This window comes from Pinus tabuliformis, chromosome X (genome assembly GCF_031772625.1).
Source record: "Pinus tabuliformis cultivar Carrire ecotype Pingquan chromosome X, CPIR1, whole genome shotgun sequence".
Taxonomy (NCBI): domain Eukaryota; kingdom Viridiplantae; phylum Streptophyta; class Pinopsida; order Pinales; family Pinaceae; genus Pinus; species Pinus tabuliformis.
Genome location: NC_142308.1, coordinates 361,821,220 through 361,838,312, shown reverse-complemented (window position 1 = coordinate 361,838,312; position 17,093 = coordinate 361,821,220). Strand labels below are relative to the sequence as shown.

General features: G+C 39.9%; 1 protein-coding gene across 1 annotated transcript in view; it reads right to left on the bottom strand.

Moving 5' to 3' along the window:
• LOC149140000 (putative cadmium/zinc-transporting ATPase HMA1, chloroplastic) overlaps positions 1-17,093 on the bottom strand; it is a 396,088-nt gene that overhangs the window by 92,207 nt on the left and 286,788 nt on the right. The window contains exon 9 of the mRNA XM_089450873.1: positions 15,479-15,637. Within this exon, the coding sequence (XP_089306999.1) occupies positions 15,479-15,637 (159 nt within the window). The remainder of the gene's footprint in view (positions 1-15,478; positions 15,638-17,093) is intronic.

Here is a 17,093-nt window from a genome sequence, read left to right as displayed (position 1 = left end):
GTTTTATGCAACTCTGATTATCACAGTAAATTACTCAAGGTCTCAATGTCTGACCAAATATACCAAACAACATCTTGCGAAGCCATATGGTCTCACAACTAGCCAAACTAGCAGCCATATACTCTGCCTCAACTGAGCTCAATGCAGCTAAATGTTGTTTCTGGTTGATCCGCGACACAACTGCCGAACCAAACCCTAAACAGCACCCAGAAGTACTCTTCCTATCTGAAGCACAACCTACCCAATTTGAATCCATGTACCCTGCAAGTCTCACTCCATCACACTGTCTATAATCCAGACCAAAATCCACAGTCCCCTGCAAGTAACGAAGAATGTGTTTTGCAGCCACCCCGTGCACTCCTGGGCTCACACATGAACTGACTCGTAGTATTAACTGCAAAACATATATCTGGTCGAGTGTTGACCAAATACATCAAACAACCAATCAGTTGTCTGTATAGAGTAGGATCCACCAACTCAGAATCAGAAGTGTGAAGCTTCTTCCAATTAGTGATCATAGGTGTAGACATGGGTTTGCAGTCCTCCATGTGAAATCCACAATGTACTTCCCTTATCCCAGGAAGAAATGCCCCTCCTCCTGCCACACCTCCAATCCTAGAAAATAATGCATCAAGACAATATCCTTCATCTCAAACTCTGAAGCAAGATCTCTCTTGCAACCCTCAATGAGTCTCTCTACACCAATGATGATCAAGTCATCAACATACAACACCAGAATGAGAGGCTCCTCACCCACCACAATGAAGTATAGGTTCGGATCAGCCTCACTCTTTGTGAAACCCAACTGCTACAAGTATGTATCAATCCTCGAGTACCAAACTCTGGGAGCTTGGTTCAAGCCATAAAGTGCCTTTTTCAATCTGCATACATGGGACTCCTTCCCATGCATCTCAAAGCCCTGTGGCTGCTCAATATAAACCTCCTCCTGAATGAAGCCATTAAGAAATGTGGTCTTCACATCCATCTGGTGGATCTTCCAACCCATCTCTGCTGCAATCGATATAATGGAGCGAATAGATGTACACTAAGCTACAGGAGCGAAAGTCTCCTCATAGTCAACTCCCTCTACCTGTGAGAACCCTCTCGCCACAAATCGAGCCTTGAACTTCTCGATGTTGTCATCTGCAACATGCTTTATCTTGTAGAGCCATCTGGAAGTAACAATGGTTTACCTTCAGGCCTCGGCATTACCTCCCAAACATCGTTCTTCATAATAGAAAAATACTCCTCCATCATGGCCTCTCTCCAGACCTGCTGGATGGTTGCCTCCTCATAACTAGAAGGCTTGGAGTCAACAATGCTTGTTACCAATGCCATGTAACTACAGAACCGCTCAGGTGGTTTACTCTCTCTAACCTGTCTCTTTGGCCCAGCAACTAATGTGCCTCACGCAAGGTATCTTGAAGCCACTTGGGCTTCCTCTTCCCTGAGCATACTTCTCCCACCGGAGTGAAAGAATACTCATCATCATCAAAAGCCTAAACTCCTGAAGGCCTACCAACTGACCTCATGCCTGAATCTGTGCCTGTAGATGTTGAAGTACCGTGTGAACTGTCCATTAGTGGACTACCCTGTGAACTACTTTGCGGACTGCCCTGCATGTTGCCTGAAGAACCACCCACCTGACTCTGAGAGCCACTGCTCATTGATGGACCTGACACTGTAATCGATGTACCTCCTAATCCCTGACCACTAGATCCCTGTGACTGACTCAGCTGCTCCTAAGGGTTTGGTGACTCTAGATACTCACTCCCCTGACCTCTTGAAAGCTCTCCCTCCTCGAACTTAACATCTCACCTGACAACCACTTTCCTCTACGCAGGAATATAAATCTGATAAGCTTTCGAGGTCTCGCTATAACCCACAAAGATGCCCTTGTCTGCAGTGGGCTCTAGCTTGGTCCTGTTCTCCTTGGGAACATAAGGAACCCAAAGATATGAAAGTGCCCAACATCAGGCTTCCTCCTATAAAAGCCTCCTCCGGAGTCAAATTCCCCAAGGCACGATGTGGACTCCTGTTCTACAAGTACACAACAGTGTTGCAGGCCTCTGCCCACAAAAATAAAGGTAACCTCTGATCATGAAGCATCGCTTGAGTAGCCCCTGATGGCATTGAGCAATAGCACCCGAGACAGGACTGACAGCAGATCTAGCAGTTCAGAGTTGTGTGAGATTTGGCACCGCAGGATGGTGCACATGTATCATGGGGCCTTGAGTACATTGCAGGAGATCACACTGGTGTGCCAAATTTCAGTTCTAATCACCTTGATGTATGTAGAGGATGTGCTATGGGGAAGTTTACCAGATCCCCTTTTCCCAGCAGTGACAGCAGAGCGAGATCCTTGACTTGATTCATACCGCTGTGAGTGGTCGGATATCTCATGTATCCTTGAGTGGCTATGAGTACTATGTTTTATTCATTGATGACCACTCCAGGAAGACCTAAATTTATTTCTTGAAGACCAAGAGTGAGGTCTTCAAGTGGTTTCAAGAGTTCAAAGCTCTTGTGGAGACCCAAATAGGTAGGAAGATCAAGGTCCTTAAGTCAGACAATGGAGGGTAGTATAACCTTGGTGAGTTTGTTGATTTTTGTGCTGACATATGCATTAGAAGGGAGTTCGCAGTTCCTTACAACCCCCAGCAGAATGGGGTTGCAGAGAGGAAGAATAAAATCAGGGGATGGAATGAGAACTTGTACACCTTGGCATGGCGCACACCAATCTCTCTAGCTGAAGAAGCTAGAGTTCCCCTAGGATATATAAGCACCTACCCTCTCTTGAACAACACATCATACCCTATGTACTGAAGTGTTGAGACGAATATCAAGTTCTTCTCATTCCAGGCACATATAGAACATCTGACACTTTCAAGGGAGGTTTAGGTCCCCTACCAAATGTCAATGTCCCCACACCGATTGCTCTAACAATGTTGGCATCACCAAGTACTACCTCCATATCAATGTCACCCTCTGAAAGCTCTAAGAAGTACTCTCTGAATCCTCTCATGTGGCGGGAAGCACCACTGTCAACATACCAAATGCAAGAATATGCTCTGCTAGTAGCAGGGAATGCACACTCCCTCTGAACCTGTATGGCAGGTGATCCTGCATCAGTGGCCTCACAAGCTATGAACCCAAACTCTCAAACAAAGCTCTATGAGAAGCTCTCTATCTCTGCAAAAGCTGCCATGGGTTTGTCTTTCCCTTTCTTGCTCTTCCTCTCTAGACACACAACAGCTTAGTGTCCCAACTTTTGACAATTCCAACATTTGACTTTGGAATAGTCCTTCTCCTTGTTTTGTTTCTTGCCTTTACCTTTGCCTTTGCCTCCACTATTGGAAGCTTGCTTCTTTGCTCTGACTTTCTTGCCTCTTGCTAACAATGCCACATTGTCATCCTCCTCCACTTATTTCGCTGCCCCAAGATGGTTCTTTCTGATCTCATTCTAAATGCAATCATCCCACAACCTCTCCCAATCGAGAAGGTTTTCCCGTGCAATAATGCCATCCACAAAATTCCCCCAAGTCTTGGGAAGACCATTCAAAGCAATCCTCACCAACTCAGTGGGTGCAATGATCTCACCTATGACTACCAACTCATCTCTCACTGAAATGATCTTTGTGAGGTATGTTGTAGCACCGTCAGTCTTAGCCATTTTAATGGCCTTCAGTTTCTCCTTTAGGACCATTTTTATGTTTTCATTTGAGCTATGGTAAAGACTGGTCAAGGTTGTCCACATCTCATGTGCATAAGTCTTTTCTCTCACATGAGGAATGACATGCTCTTTGATTCCTCCAGAATCAATCTTTTTGCCTTAGCATTCTTTTTGTTAAACTCTGCCAATTGTACAAGGTCAGCAAGTACTATTACTAGGTTTTGTGTGGTATTTACCATAATGCCCCAAACTTGTGCTTCCTCAAAGATGCTCTGGATTCTCTCCTTCCATGCATTGTAGTTGTTTTGCCCATCCAACCTGTCTTCAACTCTCAAACCCAAAGACATGTTTCACTATCCTACGAAACTGAAATTTTCAAATTTGTGGTAAAAGTTTTTGTTTTTTGTGTAAAAATCAGCTTGCTGTAATTTTCACTTTGTTGTGCCAAACTGCACATTTCAGCCAACCAAGCTCTAATACCATGAAGAAATTCCAACCCCCACTCCGGTTATCAGTTTTCCTTATCACTCCATGCATTTAGTTTTAAATCCAAGGATGATAAAAATTCTAAAATCTGGAAATGACAATATTTTTCTGAAAACACAAATTTAGAGATTTCACCACTGCTGAAATTGCAGAAATAAAACACAGCAAAATTATGACAACCACACACAGAAAATAACACAGTGATTTTTTGTCAATGTGACCCTGGAAAAACCCCCTACAACTCTTGGGGAAAACCAATTTGAGAGTTCTTCTTTATTTCTGAAAATGCTTTTACAGAGAAAATGAAATACATAGTAAAAATTCCAGCAACCACAAATTCCAACTTATCTTGATTTTCACACTTGCATTCCGCCTCGAAAATCATGCAAATCAGCAAACAGCCAAAACAGAAATTTATCCAACAATAAAACAGCATCAAATGTTGTAAGGCTTGCCTCAAAAAACTTGCCCAAAACTTGTTGTACGGACTGTACGGATTTCAACAGTACTGCTGCCTCGAAATTTGTGCCCATGATGTTGTCCCTCTTCCTCGATATTTGTGCCTTTCTCTTATTGTACGATTTTGCCTTGGGATGCATGCCAATAAATGTTGCTGCCCAGCTTTGCTGAAATGTCTTCTTGCTGCTCTCCTTCACTTTCTCATTGCTCAGAAATTTTCTCCCTAATCTCTCTTCTCTTTCTCTCAAACGCTCATGAAAGAATGAATGATCTTTTCCTCTTCTCTTCTTTTTACTCTCTAAATGACCTTGGGTTACCCTAAGATTTAATGGTTGAGATTCATTTAGATCTAGGGATGAGAATAAATGTGCATTTAATTCTCACTTTCTATTTATTAACTCACCCACTTAAATAAAGATCCACTTAGCATTTTATTTCCATAGTCACTTTTTCACTTTCTAATTCTTCATTGACTTTAATAAAGTCACATTTAAATTAGAATGTAACTTTACCACTTATAAAGTCACTTTTAAATTAGAATGTAACTTTTCCACTTATAAAGTCACTTTTAAATTAAATTGACTTTACCACTTATAAAGTCACTTTAGGAGAAAAGTACAAATAAATTTGGACACTTTTCCCTAGGCCAAAGATCAAAACCTTATGGAACCACTTGTCCTCTAGTACCCAAATTTTAACAATAACCACAGTGCTAGCCACAGTGTCATTACAACCTCTGTCGTATCACAGTGATCTCAATGACTTATAGCCTGAAGTAGCTTCGGTGCTTGGTGCAAGACAGTGCAAGAAGGTCTCAAAGGAGATCTTTGAAAAGGGATTTTAGTTGAAAAGGGAAATGACTTCGTGTTTGCAAGGAGATCTATAAATTGGTTGGGTCGTCGAAATTCCTTACATAAGAAAGGAGGATAGATATAATCCCCGGAAGAGAAGTCATTGGTATCTATGGAAAAGTCTCTGAAGGTCCAGCATTGTTTGAATGCATGTAAAAGGATCAAGGGACTCATAGGATTCTTATGAAATCACTGAAAGGTCCTCTCATCCCTATGTAGCAAGAGAGGAGACATAAAAGAGATATATGAAATACTAGAAGATATATTCTCTGAAAATGCAGTAAAGAACATCATATCACTTAGACCTGATCTACACAAAATTGAAGGTATCAAAGAATGAAGGAATATCTTCATGAGATTTCAATTGAGAGATCTGGAAGAAATGATAAGAAGATAATCATCATTGTTCTAATTGATAAGCAAGGTAGCAAATGACAAGAAAGTTACCTCATTCAACATGTGATCTCTACACTAGATAGAAAAAGGCAAGTTGAAGGCAGAAGTGTTGAAGGTTAAAGGACTCAAACATTTGCAGAAAAAGGGAAGTTTGGTCCTGAAACAAGACAAAATAGTGTTATGGAAATATTATGAAAAGAAAGCTCATATTGTTGGCAAACTGGAGGAAGTTGAAGAAAAGGGCCAAGAAAAGAGGGAGTAATAGATCTCTACTATGATTGAGATGGTATCCCTCACAAAAGGGTCCTATCATAAGCTCGTAAATCTTTGTTATGGATATCACCATGATAAATAATAAGATGCATCATGGCATCATGGAAGAAATAGAAACAAGAGCTAGTGACATCACTATGGGAATCATGAAGGATAGAAGGAACTAAATCCATTGCAGTCAAACATGAATATAGCTCTTGGGAACCTCATTGGACATTGAAGGAAAGGATGAATTCATCCAGGACAAGGCTCATCATACATCAAGTCAAAACGGAAACATTGCTAGATGGGTATATGCAAGATCCTCAATATTCTCTGATGAAATCATCATCGGAGGGTTCACTAATCTAGAAAAGAAGCAAGTATTTCATCAGAAACTCCAACTTGTGGAATTCATGGATGATGTTATGATGTGTTAATTTTAGGTATGCTCTATGCTTAGAGCAATTTATTTCAATTTTTCATAGTTAGCTCAATATCTTTTCCAGATTAACAATCACATCAACATTAAAGTAAACTGCAGATAGAACATAAACATAAATCGCAGAAGACAAGCCAAGACAAGATGACACAAGATGTGGCGCTAGCCAGGGACAAGCCCCAATGTGGGGAAACCCTTGATCAATTCTTCTTATATGTTCTTCAATAGTTCAGCAGAGAGGGAGAGAGAGATCTCAAATAGTACATTTACAATAGAAGTCAACATTTTGAATAATCTAGATAAGAGCATAGATCATCTCTAAGAAGATGATACATGAGATAAGTTGAAGACATGCTGCTCCAATTGATTCTCCAAGGTCACTCCTTCACCTATCATTGCGCTGCATCTCGTCATCATGATGCACCTCACCGTGTTGCACCATGCTGCACCCATCATCACAATGTTGCATCTTATCATGCTTCACCAATCATGATTGTACCATGTACTCGCTGCACCAAGCATCATTGTTGTCCCAAGTACTATTGTTGCACCTAGCTGCACCATGTACTTGTTGCACCTTGCTCTTGCTGCTATCCCATTTTGCCACTGCTGCACAATGTCATCGTTGTCCTATCATAGTTTTGTCCCAACATTCTGCTATCCCATCAATGTCATTGTTGTCCCATCATAGTTCTATCCCAACATGCTGTTGGCCAATCATTGTTCTGAAGTTGATCATGTTGCCACACAACTGTCCCAAGTGGTATACTGAACCATGTTGACACACAGAATGTCTCATGTGCTTGCAGCACCATGCTTGCCATGCTTGCCTTAGCATTCCTTTGTTGTCCCATTTACTATACAGTTGTCCCTTGCCACTGCTGCCTAGATATATAGGTGTAGTTGTTGTCCCTAACAGTCATGTTATACCTTGTTGTTGTCCCCTTAGCCTTGCCATACCTGTTGCTATCCCATGTGTCTTAGCAGCACCATGTAGCCCAGTTGTCCCATTTATTAGCATTGTTGTCCTCGGCATGTTTGAGTCCTCAAACTCTCATGATGTCCCTCTTTTGAGGGTCACCTACAGCCCAACTTTTCAGTCATACAAGGCCTGCATCTAAGGCACCATAGGTTAGTGTTAGTGTTGCCTTTAGACAGCGTTTAGGGCTGCCCCTTATACTGCATTTAGGGCTGCTCTTAGACTGCGTTTAGGGCCTCTTTTAGATGTGTCTAGGGCTGCCGCTTGGACTGCATTTAGGGCTGCCTCTTGGACAACATTTAGGGCTGCCTCTTGGACAACGTTAGGGCCTTTCTTTGCTGTGATAAGATTCCCCCAAGACTGCGGCTAGGGCATGCTTCCTTGACAACGTTTTTGACATCTTCTATAACAGCGTCTAGGGCTAGGGCATCTCCTCTATGGCAGCTCCCTTAGTCTTCTTTCCTCCAACGTCTAGGGCTTCCAGTCCTAGATTTCTCTTCCACTAAAACCCAAGACAAGTGGAGAGAAATCAACATAGAAGTGTGTGTGAGAAATGACTCTCAAGTCATCTCCTTTTATACTAAAACTTTGAGCACATGTGGGGTTTATTTGGTTGCTAGCCGACCTTGACGAATTGTCTTATAACACAAATAAATTCATAACTCCATGAATACTTATCGAAATCGAATGATCTTTAGATCAATCCTACACCTCTCGATGAGAGGAATCCAAGAAAAATATCAGCTGCCATAAAGAAGATGACCCACATGGAGTTTGGCCGTAGTTGCCAATTTTAACATGATGACATGAGAAATGAAGCAGATCAAGGGATGAAGATCTTTTCAATCAAGGAAGTTGCTAGAAGAAGCCTAGATGACCTAAAGATAAATGAGGTATGTATGCTTGTATTTAATATTATAAAGTCATGTCGTATTGTTGCAGGTAACATGGATCACTACTCCTATCTTGAGAAGTGTCATCAAGGGAAAAAGGATCTCCTCCTTTGAAAGGATGCAAGAAGGCATAAATCACACTAGATGAAATGAACATAATATGTCCTCATATGAAGTATGAGGTGGTTGACTAAAATTAAGGAACTTTGATTGAAAGCTCCTAGGAATGGAATGTGTGAGGAAGGAAGAGATCGTGAGATATAAAACCCTGATGAAGGCAATCAACATCCAAGGACCAAAAATATTTGACTAGGAAATCTTCCGGAAAGATATGAAGACTTTGATGAAAGTCTAGAAAAGATGGAGACCCTTGATAATGGATATCTTTGGGAGATATGTCAACATGTATGCACGATGCTGATATCTAGAGGAAGATGACATGATGAAGAGCCATCTTGTAAGGTACTGTTTAATTTAATGTTATGTTTTGATTTATTAAATAATATCTGGATGAGTTCATGCAAGGCTGCTGAAACAAGAGTTGTAAGTACAACTAGCATTCATGTGGTGGCTGGAAATTCCTGAAAGAAACATGATGAGGAAGAAGTAGCCATATGACAAAGGTTTCAGATACGTATCAAGAAGGCCACTTTCCATGAAGAAAGGAATGATATGACAAACCAAGAAGGAAAGTGATCGATGGCTAATGCCCTACAAGGAAGAAGCTCGACTAAATTTCATGACATCAAGGAAGGAAATTGATCAAGCAGTTGAAGGAAGGACCCACGAAGGAGAAGTTGATGATGAAAAGAAGAGTCCCTAGTTAAGAGGGAGCTCTGACAAGTCCCTAATTGAGAGGGAGCTTGGGCAAGTTCCCGGTCAAAGGGAACTTGGGTACATTCCTTTACAGGAATGGGCATATCTTCCCCAATTGAGAGGGAGAGATAGACACAAAATTCTTGTCTTCACTTGGGAAGAAAGAATGGAGGATTGGGTAATCCTCTGGCATTCGATGCTCTTTAAGGATGTGTAGGGCATCCAAGATAAGAGTAGGCAAGAGGACCGATATTCTTTAAGGGTTGGGAATCCAAGATAAGAATAGTCCTAGAAGGTCATACTCAGTGAACACCCAGGTGGATATGTACCATGAGGGACAATGATGAAGACATCTATAGTCATTGGTCTCGCCAACATTGTGCTCTGATCTGATGAGAAATAGAGTTGTCAGTCAAGGCCTTGCTGTGGAAATAATGTTGGTTACTATGATGCTATAAAGATGGGTTACCAATTCGATTCTTCTTATGAGAAATTCTTCAGATTTGAGAATGACCAAGTACCATTATGAATACCTCCCTAGTTAAGAGGGAGTGTTGAAGAAAATGTAACTAGGTTTGGTCTTCATAATGACATGATCTTTGTAAACGATAAAATAAAAGAAATAAAATTATTTTTGTATGCCTTGTTGCATGGGTTTCATGAGCAAGAGATTTATTTGTTAGTGGCTCCCATTGAGAGCCTTAAGATGTATTACTGAGTCAAAGAGTCAATGTCATATGAAGAAGCTCTTCTTGAGCATGTGAAAAATATATTTGAGTCATAAACATTGTCAATTAGTCCTCCAACGACAAGCACACAACCCTCTTCTTATGTCATCCTCTAAATGCATAAAGGAACTCATGTCGGCTCATATAATGAAGACACAACAGTTCACTATGTCATGTCAACTTATTATGGAGATTAACCATTATAAATAGGCGTGTAAGGTCCACATTACAGGCAGGTGCAGATCTCGGATCCCTCTGTAATTTTCGGATGGTTACAGTGGAGTACAGGATCTCGGATACCTCTGCAACTTCAATGGTAATTACAATGGGTAATTACTGTAACAATCTCTGAGATTTTGTGTTATGTTGCTCAGACCTATCTCCTTGCAATCTCGACATATCTATGATGATGAAGAGAACACAATCATTGTCTCAGTATACTAGACAGTCCCGGCATATCTATGATGATGAAGATCTCGGTGTAGGGAGAAAACACAATCATGATCTCGGTATATTTGTGATGAGGAGATCTCACAGTGACATACTCTGTCTCGGCATACCTCTAAGATGCAGTCATGATCTCAGCATAGATTCAATTATGATCTCGGTATAGACATAATCATGATCCTGATGGAGATATAGTTACAAGATGAAGATCTCAGTGAAGGTGTAGCAATGGTGCAACAGTAATGATCTCGTTGTTATGATGAATATATCAGTGAAGGTACAATAATGATGACCTCGGTGAAGCAGCAGTGATGATGATGATCTTAGCGATGACAAAGAAGAGGATTGGTGTCTTGGTCTTGGAGTGGCCTAATAGGTCAAGGGTCATGGTCTTGGTATTCGTCAATTGGAATCTCTATATGAAGAATTTTGTGCGGATTTTTCTCTCAAAGAGTGAGAAGTTTTAGCCCTGGCAGAAAGCCAACATCTCGTGTTCTTGTCTCTTTTGTTTCGGTAACTATTTGATGAACTAAGAAGACACTCTAATATTAAAGTGAAGAATGTGCTAATAAGAAAAATTAAAAAGTACCTCACAAATAGTTATCATGGAAGAAGAATCTTAACTTAATTTGCCCTAGATTCTTCAACAGTTTTGAGGGGGAAAAACCAAGTTCGAAGTCAACCAACAGTGCAGCTTTGGATGGACAACGCAGCTTCCTAGAGAGCTGCAATTCTACAGCAGTTGGGCACTTTTGTGTTGATCACCTGAGGCTTGTAGCTTGCCTTGTGCAAGCCCAGGTACACCTTGTCCATCTTTTATTGTACTCCAGCATATTTATTAATGAAAATGAGCCAGTTGGGTGTATGATGAGAAATTTCTGTGTATGTGTTAATTGCTGAGAACATTTTGTTATTGAAATTTATTACATGTCTTCATTATCACTGCAAATTTTCCATTAGGAATATTACAGGTCTGTAGTAGTGAAAACAAAAATGGAAGGGTTGATCTATCAGAAAGATGGTAAAAAAATGTAAATATTTACAAAAGTTAAAACACACTGTTACTGACAGAAGTTCGTTAACAGTGGTTTTGGTTCTTCTGAATTCTTCTGCTGCAGAAAGCCTTTGTAATATGGTTGTGCAGGTTGGTATGGCCTTGATGCTGTAGTGAAAACTCCTCAGCATGGGCACCATCACAAGAAACCTGCTCAACTCATAATTGCTAACAAAAATTTCTGCAACCCATCTTCTTCATACATGAAAATGAAAATGGGTGTCCCATTGATAAATGCAAAACATTCATTATCCAACCAACGTACTTGGTGTGGCCTTGATGCTGTAGTGAAAACTCCTCAGCGTGGGCACCATCACAGAAACCTGCTCAACTCATAATTGCTGACAAAAATTTTTGCAGCCCATCTTCTTCATACATGAAAATGAAAATGAGTGTCCCATTTATAAATGCAAAACATTCATTATCCAACCAACGTACACCAAAGCATATAAATTCATTAACATATTATAAAAGTACTTGTCCTTTTCCACCTAATCAAATCATACTAAATATGGTAAGAAATTAACATAATATGAAGGAAAAGGTGGATGAAACAGGTTATTTTATAGGAAAAAGGGTGATCAAATTTGTTAGAGTCAGTCTTGTCAGTCCTCCATCAGAGATCAAAACTCTTTTTGCATTTCATTTTTAGGTGTCTCGCTCCATTCACTCAGCTGCATAGCGCTAGAGGCATGCCATAATCTAACGGAAGGGTTTAGTCTTTCATTTCCCTCATGTTTTGTACCTGCTGGCTTAGGTCTTTCATCAATAGTTTAAAGTCACTTACAGTCATGTTTCAATCTCTTGATCAGCAAAGGTCATTTCAGTCACTAGGTCTAGGGTTTCACAAAGTGTGTCTTCAAGTCAGAATAATGCCAGAAGGCCAGAGGGAGGTTCAACAAGTTTCATCTCCAGATTTTCACTCAAATGATGTTTCTGAGCAAAGAAAGATGAATTTGGAAAAACTGAGAGAGGTTTTTGTCCACAATAGGCAAAGGAAGAAAAACCTCCTTCACTTTTTACACAGGTGTCATGGTTTAAGAGAAATGTCAAAAATACCGTTGCCTCAGGGAATTGAATGCACCTCTGGAGTGACCTTGGGAAAATCAAGTTTTCTCCTAGCTTGGTTGGCCAAATGACTTGCTTGATGAGTCAAATGATAACTAGACACAAATATCTTTCCAATGAGCTATCATGAGCTCAATTTGGAGTTGAGGAAGACCTTCAAAGGTTGACTGCAACATCACTTTGCTTTGAGGCAACATCATTCTGCACATTTTGACCAGTCTTGGGAGATTTGACTTTTGACAGGGCAAATGAACTCAAATTGAAAAATTCTAGTTGGGTTGGAAAGTAGACTCAAAGACCTTTCCAACGAGCTATCCTGCACCCAATTTGGACACCGGGAAGGCCTCCAAAATTGGTTTGCAAGAAGGCGCAGTGCACTCAGGGTCCGCACCTTTAACACACAAAAGGTGCGGTCAGGTCCGCAGGTTCCATGACCATTAGGTGCGGGACCGCAGGTAATGTGAAGAAAAAGTGCGGACCTAGACATTTTTGGTCAAAACACAGGGTTTTTCTCCCTGTGCGCCGCGCCACTGGCGCGACGCTAAAATTCTAGAGCTCCAAATGAGGAATGGCTTGCAGTTTTCTATTCAGCATGGAAAATTACGACTACTAACGTCCGGGTAAGAAATTTGGGCAAGATCTGAGTCCTCTAAAGGTCAAAAAACACCAAAAAATGGCATCTCTGCCACTTTTTTGACACACAGAAAGCAGTCTTAGGAGAATGGAGATTTTGAGGGGCAAATGAACACCAAATTTGAAAATTCCAGTTGGGTTAGAAAGTAGACAGGACAGGCTTTCCAGCAAGCCCACTTGGACACATTTTGGACACCTGAAAGTGCCCCAAAACAGGCCCCAAAGTAGCGCGACGCACAGAAAAAATGGCGCGGCGCACAGAGGAAAATTTGCCAATTTGCTTCCGTTTCGCAAAATTTCGGTTCGCGACCTCTCCAAGTGGGCCCGCTCATCTACACTTCGATTTTTTGGCACCAAAGGCGGCATTTAAAGTGTTTTTTCTCCAGATTGGCTTCTATCCAAGTGGCGAAGGAAGGCAAATGGTCACCCAAGCCAAATGTCATGTTTGTAGCGCTGCACCTGTAGCTGATGGTTGGCTCTCCATCTCCATTTTGCAATGATTCGAGTAACTCCCCAACCCTTAGGCATTCTATCTCTTCATGGCACATTCTATATATTGTATGCAAGCTATTTGCAAAGGGTTGGCTTGTAACTTCTGGGAGACTGTGGGAAAGAAACTTTGTTTCTTCACTGTGTATTTTTGACAGAGAATTAATGAAAGGCAGCAGCTCTATTTCATGAGATTCTTGTGGTTGTGAGTGTAGCAAATGTATTTCTTATGTGTTCATATGTATTTAGTTATGTTTCATAATTCATTTCATGCTCATTTCCAGTGAAATTTTCTGAGTGAGATTAGGTAGAATCCAATTTCTATTGCTCTGCCTGTGGGAAAATTTCATGTTCAGTGTTATTCTTCTGTTGAAAAGGATTCATGTCACTATGCCCTTTTCACTTTCTTCAGCAATCTATTCATGTCGTGGTACCTCAAACTAAATTGTTACATTTTCCGCCTATCTTGCCTCACGGAATAATCTATGCCTTTGTAATTAAATTCTCTGTTCTTTGCTAAGCGCCAGTCCCATAACATCCCAGAAGCTCGGTCATTTCATAAAATTGTTTCCAGAATCTCTATTCACTTACTAGCCTAAGGTAAACATTGTATTGTAATTCATCTCAGACCTTTTTTCGATCATTTATTCACTGAGCGTGACTCGGAGAGAGCCCTCTCCTGCTCTGGTAGGGCTAGCTACCAGACTGAGTGTGGTTTGTGGTTACTCTAATTTTTGCCTTCCTTCAGCCTGAGGCAGATTTAGGTGCTAACAAAATGGCTGATTAGGGATGACAAATTCAGGCCTCATCGAATCTCAATCAAATCAAGCCAAATAATAGGCTGAGAGGTAGAGAGAAAAGAGAATGAAAGAAAGTAATGTGTACTACTTCAACAAAAGGTCCGCTTGTAAATTCCTAGAGATGAATGCTTATTTTAAAAAGACTTAAAAATTAATGAAATATAACAAAAAAGGAAAGAAAAATGTTAAAATGATAAATAAAAAGGACTCCCTCTCAAAGGTTTGCAATAAATTAAATGAAGATCCTTAGCCAAAAAAGGGATAGTTGGACCAGATACATAGTATACCATCTCATGACTTGGAGGTTATTTTCCCTAAGATGCCTTCCATAAACGTCGTATGTCTTAGGTATGGAGGATCAATCTTTAAAATTTCCCTGGGAAGCTTGTCTAAAGCTTGAACTAATATTCAAGTTTATACATAAGCCTACTTTAGTAAATTTTATTACCTTTCCAAGCTCCATGTATGGAAGAGTTGGAAAATTATGTGGGATATCATCATATTAACTTGCATTTCCCTCTTATGGAATCACCATAACCATGAAACTTTTCAAGTGTGAAGATGCACTTCAATTTGGCAGAAGTTTAAATCTTCGAATCAGACTTGGCTATTTAGATAAAAGACGGAAAGGTGGAACCAAGGTGGATATACTACTTCTCTGTAGTTATGTAGGTAAAGGAGTCTGGTGTGATGGTGTGACCATTTTATGGAGCCTAAATATGTTACTATTGATATACAGTGAAATTGATCTTTGACATAATGTACAATGCATTTTCAAGGAAAAGAAAAAGAAACAACTTAATGGGATAGCAAAAATTGAATGAAACCCTCATTATAAGGTCATGCTAGGTACAAATAGTTTTCAGACATAAAGCCAAGCATTAACACCTTGTTAAATATACTGACAAATAAATCATTGCAAAACAGACATCACACTACTCAATTCAAACCTAAAACCACAAGAACAGTTCAAAGCAAAGCTAGATGTTGATAATTCAAATATGGGAGTTACCTTATTGTTCACAGACAGTACTGCATGCACCAGATCTTGACCATAAGGAGAAGCACTTGCTGCCTCTTTGATTTTCCTTGATTCAAACTCATTTCTAAATAAAGATGAAATATACTCCACCGAACCAAGTGTGGCCTTTAGAGGAACACCATCCCCTGACTAGAAAAAGATTTAAGAATATTAACTGGATTTATTTCTCCAACAATTTATATTATATTTATATTACATAACAGCATAGTATATTTACACAAACGGACAGGCATTCGATCATTCTATGATATCAATATCATCAATTCCAAAAGATAAAGATACTAACACGCCAGCTGACTAATTCAAAGCTGCATTTAGTGAAATATGCCGTGATGCTAAATAGAGGAAATAAATATATAAGATTATCCTCCCAAATATGTCGTAGAAAAACACATTTCAATGTTGAAATGTAAACATTCAACATTCTAGCTTTAGAAATTCATTTCTATTTGTTGCCAGTTGGAGATAGTAAAATCATTGTTAGCCTTTGCAATTTTATAAACCATTGTTAAAGAGATGAAACTCCAAATATTTGAATCACGCACAAGCATATATAGAGCTCCATGAAGAAAGAATTACTGCTATAATGGCCATGAACAGCACCAGAAGAGGAAGTCCCTACTTGCACTTATCACTTGAAAATATGTTATACTGGCAGGTCAGATTCAAATGCAGATATAAATGCATTATGGCAAGATGATAATAGCGATTCTCTATGCACAATTGAACCAACCATGTTCCTTGAATGCTGTGCTGTTTTCCAGAACAAACACATCAACTTTCATTTGTCCCAGATAGACAAATCCAAGCTACGGAAAGGTATTATCTCTACAACGAACATGTTATCTATCTTTAAGCCACTGTATATTCCAAAATTCTAGAAGATAATTACCTGTAGCATAAATGATTTCATAAGGACTAAAATAAAATGGATATTTTTGAATAGAAATTCAATGGACTAGTACTGCATGGATCTACGTTTTCACAGAAATTCAAAATTCCTATTACCATCTGCTCACAGTGATTTACTATATCACTAATGGAGCTTAAGATGTATGGGAGACTTTTTCAAGAGTTTAACCAGCTTTTCAAAATTTGTTGTTAAGACAGAGCTCATCAGTGCTACCAATTTCTTCCCACTATCTTTGGTAAATTGTTTCTTTCCCAAATGAACCACCTGGAAGCGACTTGAGAACTTTCCCAACATGAAACCCATCTCTAAAGTGAAAATCAGAACAAACGGTTGAAATTTTCAAACAATAAGCATGCTTATTTAATTTGAGAAACATAGGGCATGTTCTAGCACCTTAGTGAAAAGCCTCACTAAGCAATCTAGATTAAGAGCCACAATGGGATTAGCCACCACTCTCACTTTAGTAGCTACTTCCTTGTTGTTCTGTGGTAGGATATAATGCCCACAATGGAGGCTTCCTCAGCGAATCTCAGGGATTAAATAATCCAAGTGCTCTCAAGCTAAACATCCACTAAAGGTTCTATTGTAAAATTCACCCAAGGATAATGTTCAATAATTAGGGTTTCAAGTGAGATAAGATGTAATTCCAAGCAAAGTTACCATGAAATGGAA